This window comes from Anarrhichthys ocellatus, unplaced genomic scaffold (genome assembly GCF_004355925.1).
Source record: "Anarrhichthys ocellatus isolate YVR2014 unplaced genomic scaffold, GSC_Weel_1.0 scaffold125, whole genome shotgun sequence".
Taxonomy (NCBI): Eukaryota; Metazoa; Chordata; class Actinopteri; order Perciformes; family Anarhichadidae; genus Anarrhichthys; species Anarrhichthys ocellatus.
The window spans coordinates 514,000-527,926 of record NW_022280155.1 but is presented as its reverse complement, the minus strand read 5'-3'; the positions used below and the strand labels follow the sequence as shown (position 1 = coordinate 527,926).

Genomic DNA, 13,927 nt, shown 5'->3' with positions numbered 1-13,927 from the left:
GAGAGAGAGAGAGAGAGAGAGAGAGAGAGAGAGAGAGAGAGAGAGAGGATACATGTGAAGGGAGAGACAGACAGATCAAGAGTGAAAGGCTGTCTCCTCCTCCGAGACTTGACCTCCTCCAGTTAGATCCTCAGAGAACCGGCTCCTTCATTAATAGATGGACTTGTAGCTCTTTAAATTACAGCTCCTTCGCTTACACAGCCTAATTAGACATTAACTAAACATAATGTATGCTAAAATATGACTTGTTATGCGAGAGGCTGCAGCAAAAAGGAATACTGACACTTTGGGAAGAAATATAATGCTGTTTAAGTTGGGAAATATTTATAAATATTTCAACTTGTTTGCTTATAATTTCACATTTTCAAATTAGTAGTGTCTATTGGTATTCAAATAATATAATAAGATTTCCTTTTCTAAGCCTTATGTAATTATTTTCATGTTCATATGTATACCAAAGGGAATAAGAACAATGGTAGAACCTCTGTCTTTGTTTAGTTATGTATGTTCAGTTGGGTTGAATGTTGTTCTCGTTAACCCACTCTTAGCCAACTCATCACATACTGAATGTTGGTCAGATCTTCTCGATACAACTTCAACTAACTCCAATGTAAACCCATCCGCGTTGTTATTAGACGCTCAGAGCCACTGACAGATGATGAAGAGTGAGAAAGTCTACTAAGGGGGAAGGTCGGGGTGGATGGACTTTCACCCAGGAGACCGCTGTTCATGTCCTGTGTGAAACCAAGTCAACGTTATCTTATTTTAACTTAGTTTGTTACGTAAAGCTGTGTATGCTAAGTTGCATAACAAGCATACTTATTTTATGTAACAGACAAACTTATCTTTACCCAAACCACAATAGTTTTCTAAGACTCAACAACTAAGCCAAAAAAAAATTTACTTACGTTGGAAGTTTATTTTGAAACAGCATATAATGAGTTTCCTGTGAACATGGAAGTCTCTTCTGAAAGACACTATGAATGTAACGAAAGGAAACAGACAGTCTGTTAGTCAAAAAAACGATGCTAGAGGGGAACCCGGAGCATCATAGTTTGAAAAGTAGGGCCAGTGACCAACCGTCGGTATTTGGAGTGTTGGAAGTGAGAAATTATTGATTCATGCATTCAAGTTTATCTGAGGCCACGGTTATGATTGTCTTTTCAATAGAACTTTTAACATTCGATCAGCATGTGGGCACAATCTAGACAATTTATCAAACATAGGTCTCCTTCATCTTCCCCCCACACGGGAGGTCCTCTCCGGAGAAAACCCAGCATTCCCTGATTTTGCTGCTTCAAATTAAAAGCTTCAAAATAATGAAATAGACAGGGACTTTTATTGTGAATAATTTATAGGAAATGAAATGTGTTCATCACAGAATTATCAGAGCTTTGTTAGCGGCTATTCTTTAACAAAACATCACTAATACTGCAGGGAGGAAGTGTAAGCAGGAAAAACCGAAGTGGGACTTTTTTTGTGAAGAATTTATAGGAAATGAAATGTGATTATCCACTGTATTTTCAGCGGCTTCTTACACCTAATCAATATCCGATCAGGAAGGTCGCATTGAATAGTCAAGTGTGGACACATATGCGGTCACAGCTGAGTTCCGAACCAGCGGCCATGATCACAAAAAATTCATATTGAAAAGACGAGTGTAACCACGGCGAGAGATGAATCATTTCCGGTTGTTTTGCCATAGAAGACTTTGCCACTCTATTGAATTACAAATACAAACAACCCACTACCAATCGTACAGTGGTGCTGGACAGCTACGTTTTGCAAGTTTATTGCTTCAGTAATGTTAATTATATGTTATAATCTGCTGCTGGACCTGCTAATCTGTTTTTAGTCAGCCAATGCAAGGGACTAAAAACATGGACATCATAAAAACAGTAACTCAAGTGTGCAAAGTTATCGTGTTTCTGCAATAACATTGTTTTTGTTTTTTTTGCCAAAACCAAAAGTGTCTTCCCCGACCAACCTAGTAATGCCAACGGCGGCGTACATTTCAAATCCAATCTGGTCCATTGGCAAACACTCACACTTCATAGAACATTGTGATACAAGCGAAAACAATGCATGAACGCATTTGCTTCTGCTTCGCTGAAAAAAATGCATTGTGTTTCCATGACCACATACTGGAGAACACAATATTCATGACAGACAGAGTTTCTGACTTTTAATGAATAATAATAATGTTGGAAATACACTCTTCTTTCTTAATATTGTAAATCAAAGATTTATGTCATAATTCCCTCCGTGTACAAAAAAACCCATTTCATATCAAACGCTTTGCTTTTAGTGGCAGAAGTCACTTTTTCCATGTTCCATTAAATTTCAACATCTGTCCAGTGAATGAGCCGAGGTTAACCTTATGTGTCTACGTGTACGAGCAATAGAAAGGCCAGATTCATGCCCGGGGAGACGGTAAGAACGGCAAGTACGATAAAAAAGGTTAGACCTGAAAATGTACAACGGGATAGCACGCAGGTAGTCGCACACAACATGCTAAGGACCATTATTTTAAAACCACTGGGGTTGGACAGGATACCTGTACACATCTTGCAGGGGAAAAAGTACTCGTCACTGGAGTGCATTACATTTGACACGGCATCCTCCTGACAAAAAAAATGACGAGTTCAGGAGTAGAGAAACTTAAGAGGTTGGATGTCAGAGGTCAGGCAAGGCTTCATTATCACATAGTATCAGCGGAGCAACAGCTGGGGGAGGGTGAGACAGCATAGAGCTCACCTGGGGCCACGGTGCAGAGATGGGCAAACTAGCAGGGAGGGTCCCTTCTCGTGTTTTTATTAAAAGCAAATGTGTGAACTGGTCTTTTATTCTCAATTTATTTGGGATTATTTATTGAGGAATTTAATTTATTCATCTCAGTACACAAAATGTGTCAAATGGGCGAAATCATAGACAATGTATAAAGATGGACGTTATGCAGGGGCATAAATATACAGTGCAGGCAGTGTACCAGTGTTGGGGGGGGGCCTTGTAAATAAAAGTAACTAATTCGACTGTAAAAATCCAATTGTTGGTCAAATATATATATGGCCTTCATAATACGGGCCCGCCGTGACTACCTTACACCGCTCAAGACGTGACAGCTCCTCAAAAGTGTAGTCAAAACATCTCCATCGCCCCCTGGTGGCTGGCTGCAGTATAGGTCATAAATTTGATCATGAATTAATTCATAGAGATATTATAATTAGTTGTGTCTTTCTAGCGAACAGCTACAATGGTGCTAACATGGCGGCTAGGTGGCAGGTGTATGGGCAGCACCTTTATACTGTGGCCCCTCTATCACTACTGCGTAGACTCTGACTCCAAATTACATTACCAACGCAAGCTGGAATATTTTGGCTTAATTTTTGTACAGTGGGCGAAAGTGGAGAGGCGTCGTCCATCTTTATATACAGTCTATGGGTGAGGGTATGAATACATAGATTTAACCCAGGTCTGCTGGACGCCCTTTGAGCCTGTGCTTCTGTCCTCCTGCCGTGCCCAGATTGACACAATCAATAGTGATGGAGTAATTCCAGTGGTTCATCTGCACCAGATAAGCTCCACTGAGCCAAACCAAAAAGGGGGTTTTAAAATCACCCATCACCCAGGTGTGGAGGCGAGCACTCAGGTGGAGCTGTGTGTTCATCGTCTGTGAGGGCATGCACTATTTCATTATGTGCATGCATGGGGGTTTGGCGCCTGTGTATGTTGGTGCGTGCAGTAGGATTTATAGTGAAGGTGTGAAGGGTCTTAAGGTCAGAGATGGGGAGAGGAGTGTGTGTGGTCTTGGGGAGCCGTGAAGAAGGGTCAGTGTGACAAAGGCAAGGACACATAAAGCAGGTTTCAGGTCACTTCACTTCCAGTTCAAGTTCAGTTGAGTTCTTTACATACACCTACTGTATGTATGTATATATGTATATATGTATATATCCACCATTTAATTCACTGTTTATACTGACCGTCAACATCGATAAAAAAAATGAATTGTTGCTTTTCAGCCAAAGCATGACATTAGAATGGCCCAGTCAAGCCTGATTATAAAAACCTATTTCAGCAAACAACTAAAAATGTGTCACTGCTTATTGATAAAATATTTTCTACAACCTGATATTTGTTTTCCAAGTTTTACTTTAGTTATGATAATTTAAATCGCCAATGTAAATGCTAAACTGTGGTTATGAGGCAACATCTCTAGAAGCCCCCCTATAGGAGAAGAATAGAAGATATACAAACTAAAACAATACTCTAATAGTTAATGCTTTATTGTAAAAGGCATCAAAGTTATTTGACTTGACCGATTCACCAGCTGATGGCCTTTGTTTAATCAAGCTAACATCACTATGCAACGTAAACATCACACCATGGTTAATATCTTGAAAGTGTTTTAACATTTAAATACGAATTTCAAGAAAAACGCCCCGTTGAACTTGATGGAATTGAAAGTGAATGGACCATCGCCCGGCTTGTAAAGAAGTACCTCACTGCTGCTGCTGCAAGAGGTCTCTAACACAGCATGAGCTAGAGCAGGACGGGATGGAGAAGCAATGGTATAAGTTCAAGATGAATCATGGTTTACCTCATACCACATTCTCGCTTTGTTCAAGCCCCTACATGGAGTGTTTAAGGGGAGACACTACCGGTCAATAGGATACAAAAAATAACTATTAGATATCATCATGAAACAGCTATAAAATATACATTTTCTCCATGTTTTTAGTCGTAAAATGTTGTATAAATCAGGCTATAAATGACATAAGAACAAACCCCTCAGTAAAAACCTTCAGAATATAGAGGAATGAAACTGGATGGTTTGGTGAAAGTAAGAGCTACTGAAGATTTATGTATCAGAGTCTGAGAGAAAACTTATTTGGAGAAAACGGCCTTTAAAGATATGTTTTGTAAAATTACAAACATCTTGAAGACACTACAGGTGAATAGGGTAAAAAAAAAAAAGTATCTAATAGATTCCCCAGTTGATTACTTAAATTAATATTATTTTTTGTATTGCTAGTTTTTTAAATGCTATGTTTCAATATTGAAATTAAATATTATCGAATGCAAAATTTTGTCAGAAATCTAAAGAAAAAAGACAAAGTAAGTAAAACAAACACCTAAATGTTTTCTTTCCACTAGTCTGAAAGAGGACGTGTTCAGGAAGCAAGTGCATGAAAACTACATCGTGTCTGCCTCTCCTTCACAACACATCTGAAATGTAAAAAGAAAGTTATGTAAAGGTCACATATTTAGTAGCTGCATGTTTTAGTTAATGAACTAAAAATACGCAAAAACACCTCTAATTAAATTCACCTCAAAGGTTTCCTTTACGTTGAACTTACAATACAGGTGCCATAGGTACTGGTATGACGATGGATGAGATGAGCATAAAACATTAGTTGTTGTTTTTTTCCCAGTCCTAATTTCTACCACTCTACCATGCCAGGGGGAGCATACTTTAACCTCCTTGTCTACAATGTTAGTCTTTGTAATACTGCTGTCAGTGGGAAACAAACATACAATTGACTGCATGTCTCTGTGTGAAGGGGACATGTGTTGAAATGGAAAGACATTTTCTTTACGATAATATCCACATCATAATAGCTGTAAGGACAATGATCTTTTACCAAAGGAAAGAAGTCAGGTATATTGTTTTTTTTTTAAAAACTAGTATTTTCTTTCAACAATTCACACAAGTATTTAAAAAAGAAAACATCACCCTATCTCCCTGACAATATGTTGATTTTAAGATGTAATGCCAATGCTACTTTTATCAACATCAAAGAAATACACCCAAAAATGGTCTCTTGTGTTATTTAAGTATATTTTGCTTTTCTACTGTGATATTGCTGTGATAAACATATTAACATCACTCTGCCTACTGCCTAACAAGACATTGCATCACCACATTGTTGTCAAATGTTTACTCGTAGCATTATCACACATGTACAAGAACAACTCAATGTTAAAGTTGCAATCCTTTTCGGGTAATAGACTAATGTGTCAGCAAAAACCCTCTTGTGTGCTAATGCTGCCATGTCTGGCCGCTAATAGCTTCAATTCGGAACCCACATTGGCTCCAGAGAAATGTCAAGATCAGTTTGAAGCTAAAACCCATGTTGTCACAACAGTCCTTCAAGACACATTCAGAGCAAACTTGGCCTTTATACAGATCGAGATCAACTGTGGTGGCCCTATGGAAGACCATTAGGGTCAAATTTTCTAAAAGTTACGACAAGGAACTTTCATTTTGTGTTGAATATGGCTCCCCCTGTGGACACAAGCGATAGTGTTTCCATGAGCGCAAGCGCCCCTTGTCATAAATATCAGCAGCTGCCAGACCCCCTTTAGAAAACTTCCTCTCATTTTACTGCAGTAGAATCTGACAGTCAGCTCAGCTTTGTCCTTGTTCTGGTACTACCGTGCTTCCCTTCCCTCAGGCCCAGCAATACGGCCTGGGCCTCCAGCAGCGTGGTGTCGGTGTCGGCTCTCATTGAGGCGGGCGGTGAGCTCAAGGTTCTGCAGCCACTGACTGACTCCGCTGTAGCTTCTCTCCATACCCCGGGAAACGGCACACAGGTCGTCCTGGATCAAGGGAAATATTCCATGAACACCGCTTTGTCTTTGGCTGGTGTCCCATCTGGATCATCCGGGGGCCGGTTGAGCAGCAAGGTTGAAGCTTGAAGGTTGAAGGAGCTGCTGCCGCCGGACAAAGGAGTCAGGTCGAAGGAGGCAGCGAAGCCGGATCTGGGTCTGTTCGTGGTGGGCTGGTCACTGCTGGAGGCCCCGCTTGAGTGTGAGCAGGAGTTTAAATCGTTTAAATCGTAAATCTTTTCACCTGATATCGCGGCGAATCAGACCAGATGACAGGCATTAAGAATAACTATATATAAATAGTCAATCATCTTGCTGATGCTCTTGTTTACTTATGGAGGTGATAGAGAGGCATCAGTATTAATTTAGATTGTTTCATAACCAGTTAACTGTTCCTTGTAGTAACTTTAAGAATAACGCTATTCAGTCTTCATTTACTACCATAGAATAAAAGGTGTAAAAACAAAAAAAAAAGAGTGTACCTTTTAAGTGTTTCCATTGATAAGACCTATTAGAGGGATATATCCAGGTTCCACACACTGCAGCACCCACATGACACATGGAACAAGAATCCGGAGTGATTAATAACAGCATTATTAGAGAAGGACAGGAACATTGTGTGCATTATTATCATGTAACAAGCAGAACATTTTAGCAAAAACATTGGAGAAATAGTAAAACCTTGCAGAGGCAAATAACTATGTGCAATTTATAAAAAAACACCATCATTTACGGAATTGCATTCTTCTGTAAAAAAATACACAGAATAATGAACATGTATCAATGTGTAGCAGTTTTATCCCTCTGCTATCCACCTAAGCATTCTGGTAGTGCTTGTCAGTGAAGTAAAGAATCAAATTCTCTCAACATCACATGCATTAGCAGTAGTGGGCCTAACAGTAAACCTAGGCAACCTGACAGATCAGTATGTGTGAGAACTTGCATGTGATTGCCAGAGAAATGGTTACTTTATTCACTAATGTGCACTCACACCGTTTCATGGGAGCTGAGAAATGAAACCTAGTGAAATAACCATGTGATGGACATAGAGTCGGGCAACAAACATGGGATGTGAGTGGTCATTTTCACCATTTCCCTTCAAATACTGGTCTAATATCGTAATGTCTTCACATGTATTCCAATTATCGTCCCACCACTCCTGCCACATGCTCACCAGTAGAGATAGTAGAAGAAGGAGAGGACGAAGAAGGACAGCTTGCACCAGGCCTCCTTCATGCAGAACTTGAGCGTGTCGCCGTTCATCACCGATGCCGGGTCGTAGAGTAGCTCCTTAGTGTCCGTTGGGGAATGGAAGTACCTACCACAGAGAGCAAAGACCACATCGCGGGTAGTTCACCCGTTCCAGACCCCGGGAGGGGGGGAGGGGGAGGGGCAGAGGTAGGCGGGGGAGATGATGGGAGGAAATGGGGAAGAAGATAGTATGGAAAAAGATGGCATGATGAGTTACGGGGGACACCATCATGCAGCAGACGTGGGTGAAATTGTTGAATATGTTTGTGGAAATTGACCGTTTGCTAAACTCCTTTCCTGACCAGTTGTTCGATTGTTTGCTTAGTAAAAGTGTAAGGAATGGATTAAATATTCTCTATATTTGCCCTAACATTGGCTGCAAATGTTTGCATACCACCTTCTTTAAATGTTGCCTGCCACCAACATGGGACTTTCACCCAGGTGCTGGTGTCCCGAATTAACCCAAAAGTCAAAGTTGAGTTATATTAAATGACGTATAGGCCACACAGGAAGCTACTTGCTTTTCTTTACTAAACCTAATTAGTTTTGTTTCCATGGTGGCATGTCATTTTACACTTTATGTGTTTGTAGGCCGTGGCTATTTCACGTGTTTCTGTGAGATCACATGGACCTAACCTGTGCATTGCTTGTCCAAGAATCTTTTGGTCAAGTTAGCATCCAAAAACTGATATACTAAAACAAAATACCAATCCAACCTCACATTATTCTCAACATACTGTAGACTTCAGGCTAAACAGCTACTGCTACTCTTTATTTCCTAGTCCCATCTGAGAAACCAGCAATCTTTGAGGAGTACTGTGATTCGGTCAGACAGCGTTCACAAACCTCAGAAGTCAAGACTGTAGTTTTACCTTTTATCCAGCAGCAGTTAAAATGTATTTTTTTTCATATTTCATAGATGTCTACTGGCTGCGGGGAACGTTAACAATGTTTGTCTGTGCAGACAACAAAGTTGAATACAATATTTCCATAGACTGCCACAGCTTGCTCAGGTGCCGAGGCTGTGGAAATGTGGAATTGAATCTTTGGTATTTTAATCATTAGGGGTAAACTGTAGACATCTGTGGCATTATGGAAGTGGAAAACAGAGGAAAAGTAAAGGTAAAATTTCCCCCTAAAGTTTGTGTAGGAAAAACTGACTGAATCACAAAATAACGCAAGGAGTGCTGAGGTCACAGATGGGGCTAATTATTCACACGCCTTCGTGGATCATCAACCAGTGAGGATGCTGAGTTCTTAGTAGAGACATGTTGCTTCGGCCTCAGAATAATGTAAGCCGATTCCGATGGTTTGACTTATCTTGTGTCTGATTAAGTGTCTGAATGCATATTCAAATATATTTTCACCCAGGTCACGTATGTGGTTCTAATGGTATCAGGGCTGGAGCTTATTCATCTAAATCCAGTCAGCTCAGTAAGTGAATCACACCTCCAACTGCTGTGCAGGAGTCAAACTACGACTTTCAATAACTCTTTATGATGAATTTCCAATGAAACGGTTTCTCCCGTTTCCAATTACAACCATTTATCACCTGCTGACTGATTTAAAACGCGTAGAGAAAATCCACCCTATAATAGAATCAGCATTTGTTATTGCTATGCTTTTAGCATAATAAATATTTGTAAACACAAAAAGCTCTCTCTGTGTAAAATGAAGCTGTGCACCGTCACCCGGAGAGAAGAAGCTGGCGGTAATTAATAACAGAGTGGGTTTGGGGAATTGGAGGATGTTTCCTTGAGCTTTTACATCCCAGTGAGACTTCTCTCTGTGGGGCTGTTAGAATTCCGAAACGGAAAGTATAAACGTACAGAAAATGATCACTCGAGGAAAGTCACCGTGAGAAACGGGAAGAGGGAATTGCTACTGCTGCCTGTTGCTTTGAGAGAGCTGTTTTGTAATGACACACGAATGCTTCATTACTTTTTATAGGGGGAATGGTTTTTTATGGACCGCAGAACTGACACAAATGAACACGATGCTGTATTAATGGATAATTGTATATCAATGTAACAGACCAGTTGCATTGAGACAGTGGGAGCCTTTAGTCCACATCGGCCCATCACAGAACATTTCACTCATTTAAACATTCAAATGATGTTTTGCAGGGTATGATGGGTAATGATGGGTAAGGTGGTTTATGCATGTTCATACAATGACATTGGTTTTTCCACAAGTGTGAAATGATCATGGTTGTCATAAATGAATTACAATGTACATTTACTAAGTCAGTTGGTCAATTAGATGACTCATGCATGTTATGAAATCTTCAACAATGCACTTGAAAATGAATATCGATGTACTGAATGAGACAGAAGGGCTTTGTTGAATATAATTCCCATGTATTTCTACAGTAGATACATGCACATGTGACTGATGATGAGGTTGACAAAGATAGCTAATAGTTAACAAACAGCTATACAATTAGCTAAAAATATGTCATTAACAATAACAAGCATTATTGACACCATTTGTTTCACAATTACCCTGAGCAAAGCCAACAGAGAAGAAGAAACGTTTTTGTTTTATTGTTTTACCGGACCAATTGTCTTCATTAGTCAGTTGGACACAAAAACATGCGTAAATAGGGTCCAGGATGAAAAATACTGAAGTTACGCTCTAATTTCCTCCATGAGCTGTGCGTCACATGCAGGACATTCATTCTGGAAAGACACATTTTTAATATCATTTTTCAGTTGTTGAAGGACCACAAACCTTGGGCACTAAATACCAGAAATGTCTGTATGGCTTCATAATTACATAGCACCAGAGTGAAGTAAGGAAGCCTGAGGGCATCACACATAACTCCAAAAAGCCGTCATGGCCCTATAACCTTTCTCGAGAGTCATCGAAGTAGTGGTTTTCCACCTAACAAGACATCCTTCATAACAAGTTCATAACGCACATTTCTCACCATTGTAAATCTGGCCTCTTAAAAGCAGCAACATCCAGAACCATGGACCTGTGGACTTACAAGCGAGTAGTCGTGCACATATACACACGCACCCATACATCTCTCACTCTCCTCTGAATCACCTTGTCAATATTAGATTTCTCTCCTATCACTCACTCCCGACTTACCGTCTTGCCTCCCGCCATTTCCTCCTTCACTTTCCACCCTCCTCCATCTCTGTATTTTCCCCTCTCTCTCTCTTCTTTCTCTCAGCTGTGCAGGAAGCAACATCGGTAGCCGCTGGGCAACTGGCACAGTCTCCAATTAATGAGACAGCACGCTACTTTTTTTCTCGTTTTTTTTGCGCTCTCCTTGGCTCTCCTCTACTCGCCTCTCAGCCTGTAACTTCAACCAGCTGAACACATGAGCTTAAACCAATCAGGCTGCCATCAGTCTACGTCTAACCCCAAACTGGCGGAAAGAACAGCAACAAAGAGGAAAAGAGACAAAGAAGGAGCAGCAAAGGAAATCTGGAGATCACTGACTGGTGACTCATTTTTTAGACATTGCCTTGAGATGTGTTAGAACACTGATATACTGGCTTTTAACCATGCATCCATGCTTCAGAACATTGGTTGTGCACATCCTCAGGAACTAACGCAAAACACCTGCAAGGTTCAATTAAACATGTGCATGGTTTAAATCCCAATCCTGATATATCTCCTTCCCCCGTGCCATAGAGCTCCTTGGTTGACCAAAGGTTATTTAAAAGACATCAATGCTGTTGCGCTGGGTCACAAACTGGTGTCGAGCAAACATTACTCAGACAGGAGAAATTAAAGTGCCCAGTTGTTTCGAAAATGATTATCCTTTTTAAAATAGAACTATACAGTATATTTGTATTTCTGTCTTCACTAGGAAACAATGGGCTTGAGAGCCTCAAGAAAGGTAGAAAAGTCGTAATGTATTGAGAAGGGTGTATTGCTTTTGGTCTTTTCATGGGCTTTGTTGACACAATAAGAGAAATGTAGTATAAGTCGAGCTTTACCATTTGAAATTAGTAATATAGTTACTTCCTCGATATTTGCCAAGTTTGGTTACATTTTTCATATTTAGTTACATTTTACAGTGTCAGGTAGGGCAACCCTGTCTCTTACAAAGTTCCCATACAACTAAATTGCATTCTCAATTACTATTCGAGGGAAACCTTCCTGGATAACGGTCACAGTTTTAAACACAATAAAAGGCCAAAAAACTACTTGGTTAGGTTGAGTAAAACATCATGGTTGGGCTTAAAATAAGTATTTGTTGTTTTATTTTGTTTGTTTGTAACATTATTCAAGTTCCGAAAGTAAATTTAATGATGTCACCATTGTCTTGTGGTTTCACACGGGACACAAACTTCTCCCGAGAGAAAGTAGTGTTTGTAACCCATCCATCCACACAAACTTCCCCACAATGGAGACCTCTGTTGAATATGATTAGAAATGTATTTGTGACATGTCAAAACAAAGTAATCTGGGAAAAAAACGTTTCCATCCACACATAGTGCAAACAATTAAAGAATGTTTCTGTTGTATAGGATCGTAACTTTTAAAGAGACCAGGCTGTGTAGGAATGATTCTGCCCTTCTTTTCAACATAATGGATATCTTTTTTGATGTGAACAATGCTGCTTCCTACCCTGTCTGCGCTGTCTGACCCAAGCCCATTCATTCCAACTGGAGACAAAATTATTTAAAAAAGTGTCATGGATATAAAGCTTCATTTTTAAAAAAGGCTACGCAATTTTATACGTAGGTGGGCACTGTACATCTTGAGCAACTTTATCTCAACCTGGGACTATTTTTGCATGTGGATTAATACACGTTTGTTGCACCAGAGATTATTTAAAGCAGCTGAAGGCTGCATGGGAAACAGTCTTGGAAAACCTGTGTATGGGACAGCACCCACACACACATACACACACACACCCACACACACACAGAAACCCTGTACTTTTATCTTTTGGAGGACCCTCGTTGACATAACGCATTCCCTAGACCTTTACCCTAACCTTAACTATCCCAACTAAATGCCTAACCCTAACCTGAACTTAATTCTAACTTGAACATTAAAACCAAATCTTAACCCTCAAACAGGGCTTTGAAGAAGCTGCGACCAACCAAAATGCCCTCACTTTTCAAAGAAGTCCTCACTCTGCCGGTTAAAAACTTGTGGTCCTCACTATGTAGTAAGTACAAGAACACATACGCATGCACAAACATTACAATGGATTGCGTAGTCACCTCCATGTGTTGTAGAAGAGCAGGGGGATGTTGAGGCCCACCGTCAGCCACTGCTGGGCACACAGGAACATGATGCAGAAGAGTCCATGGATGGAGTACTCTGGTAGCACCAACTACAAAGAGACGCAGAGGAGCAAGAGACAGAGGAGGAATGGGGACGAGTCAGAGGGGAAGGAAGTGGAGCAAAGAGCAACCACTTATTCAGACTTAAATCACTGATGGAGCAAAATAACTTCAATTATTTATGGGCAGAGAGTGAGGCACCAACACTTCTTCTTCTGCTCCCTTATTGCATATGTGGTGAATAGTGTTACTAAATGCTGATACTGCTTGAATGGCATTTGCACTAATAAAAAGAACTGCATGAATGAACCGACGGTTAGCAGATGCCACATTACCATTTTGAATGCCCACAGGTGTAAGAAAACACCTCAAGTACCATCATTAGCATTCAAATCCTTAGCCTAGCCTATATTTAGCTACTGCAAATCTGCAAGCATTCCAAATGGCTAAATGCCCCGCCCCGCCCCCCATCTACATTATGGAGAGCTTAGCTTCACAATGGACTGCACACACCGATGGCAGGGCTCCATCGTTATCATAATAACTGTAGGGCTCGGCCCTCAGAATGCAGGAAGCAAGACTACCTCCTGGCAAACCGCAAGGGTGAGAATATGTGTGAGACCAGTGACGCCTTTTTGTTCTCCAAAATAAAAAGTTGAAGTTAAAAGAAGCTTATATTTGTGCTGTTTCATAACGATCCATAACAAGTTGGAACTTCATACACTTGCAGCCCAATCGGCGATTACAAAGCTAGATTTACAGCCAACTGAAATGTACTTTGAAAGGAATAAAATGCCTTCATCTTT

General features: G+C 40.3%; 1 protein-coding gene across 4 annotated transcripts in view; it reads right to left on the bottom strand.

The window, feature by feature from the left end:
- cnih3 (cornichon family AMPA receptor auxiliary protein 3) overlaps positions 1-13,927 on the bottom strand; it is an 83,895-nt gene that overhangs the window by 7,627 nt on the left and 62,341 nt on the right. The window contains exons 4-6 of one of the 4 annotated variants that reach the window (XM_031877072.1): positions 13,059-13,171; positions 7,784-7,930; positions 7,092-7,148 (exon numbers count right to left, since the gene is read on the bottom strand). In XM_031877072.1, the coding sequence (XP_031732932.1) occupies positions 7,121-7,148; positions 7,784-7,930; positions 13,059-13,171 (288 nt within the window). In that variant the 3' untranslated portion in view covers positions 7,092-7,120. Of the gene's footprint in view, positions 1-3,847; positions 7,149-7,783; positions 7,931-13,058; positions 13,172-13,927 lie in introns of those variants that run through there. The other 3 variants (XM_031877075.1, XM_031877073.1, XM_031877074.1) reach the window with 3 other exon arrangements.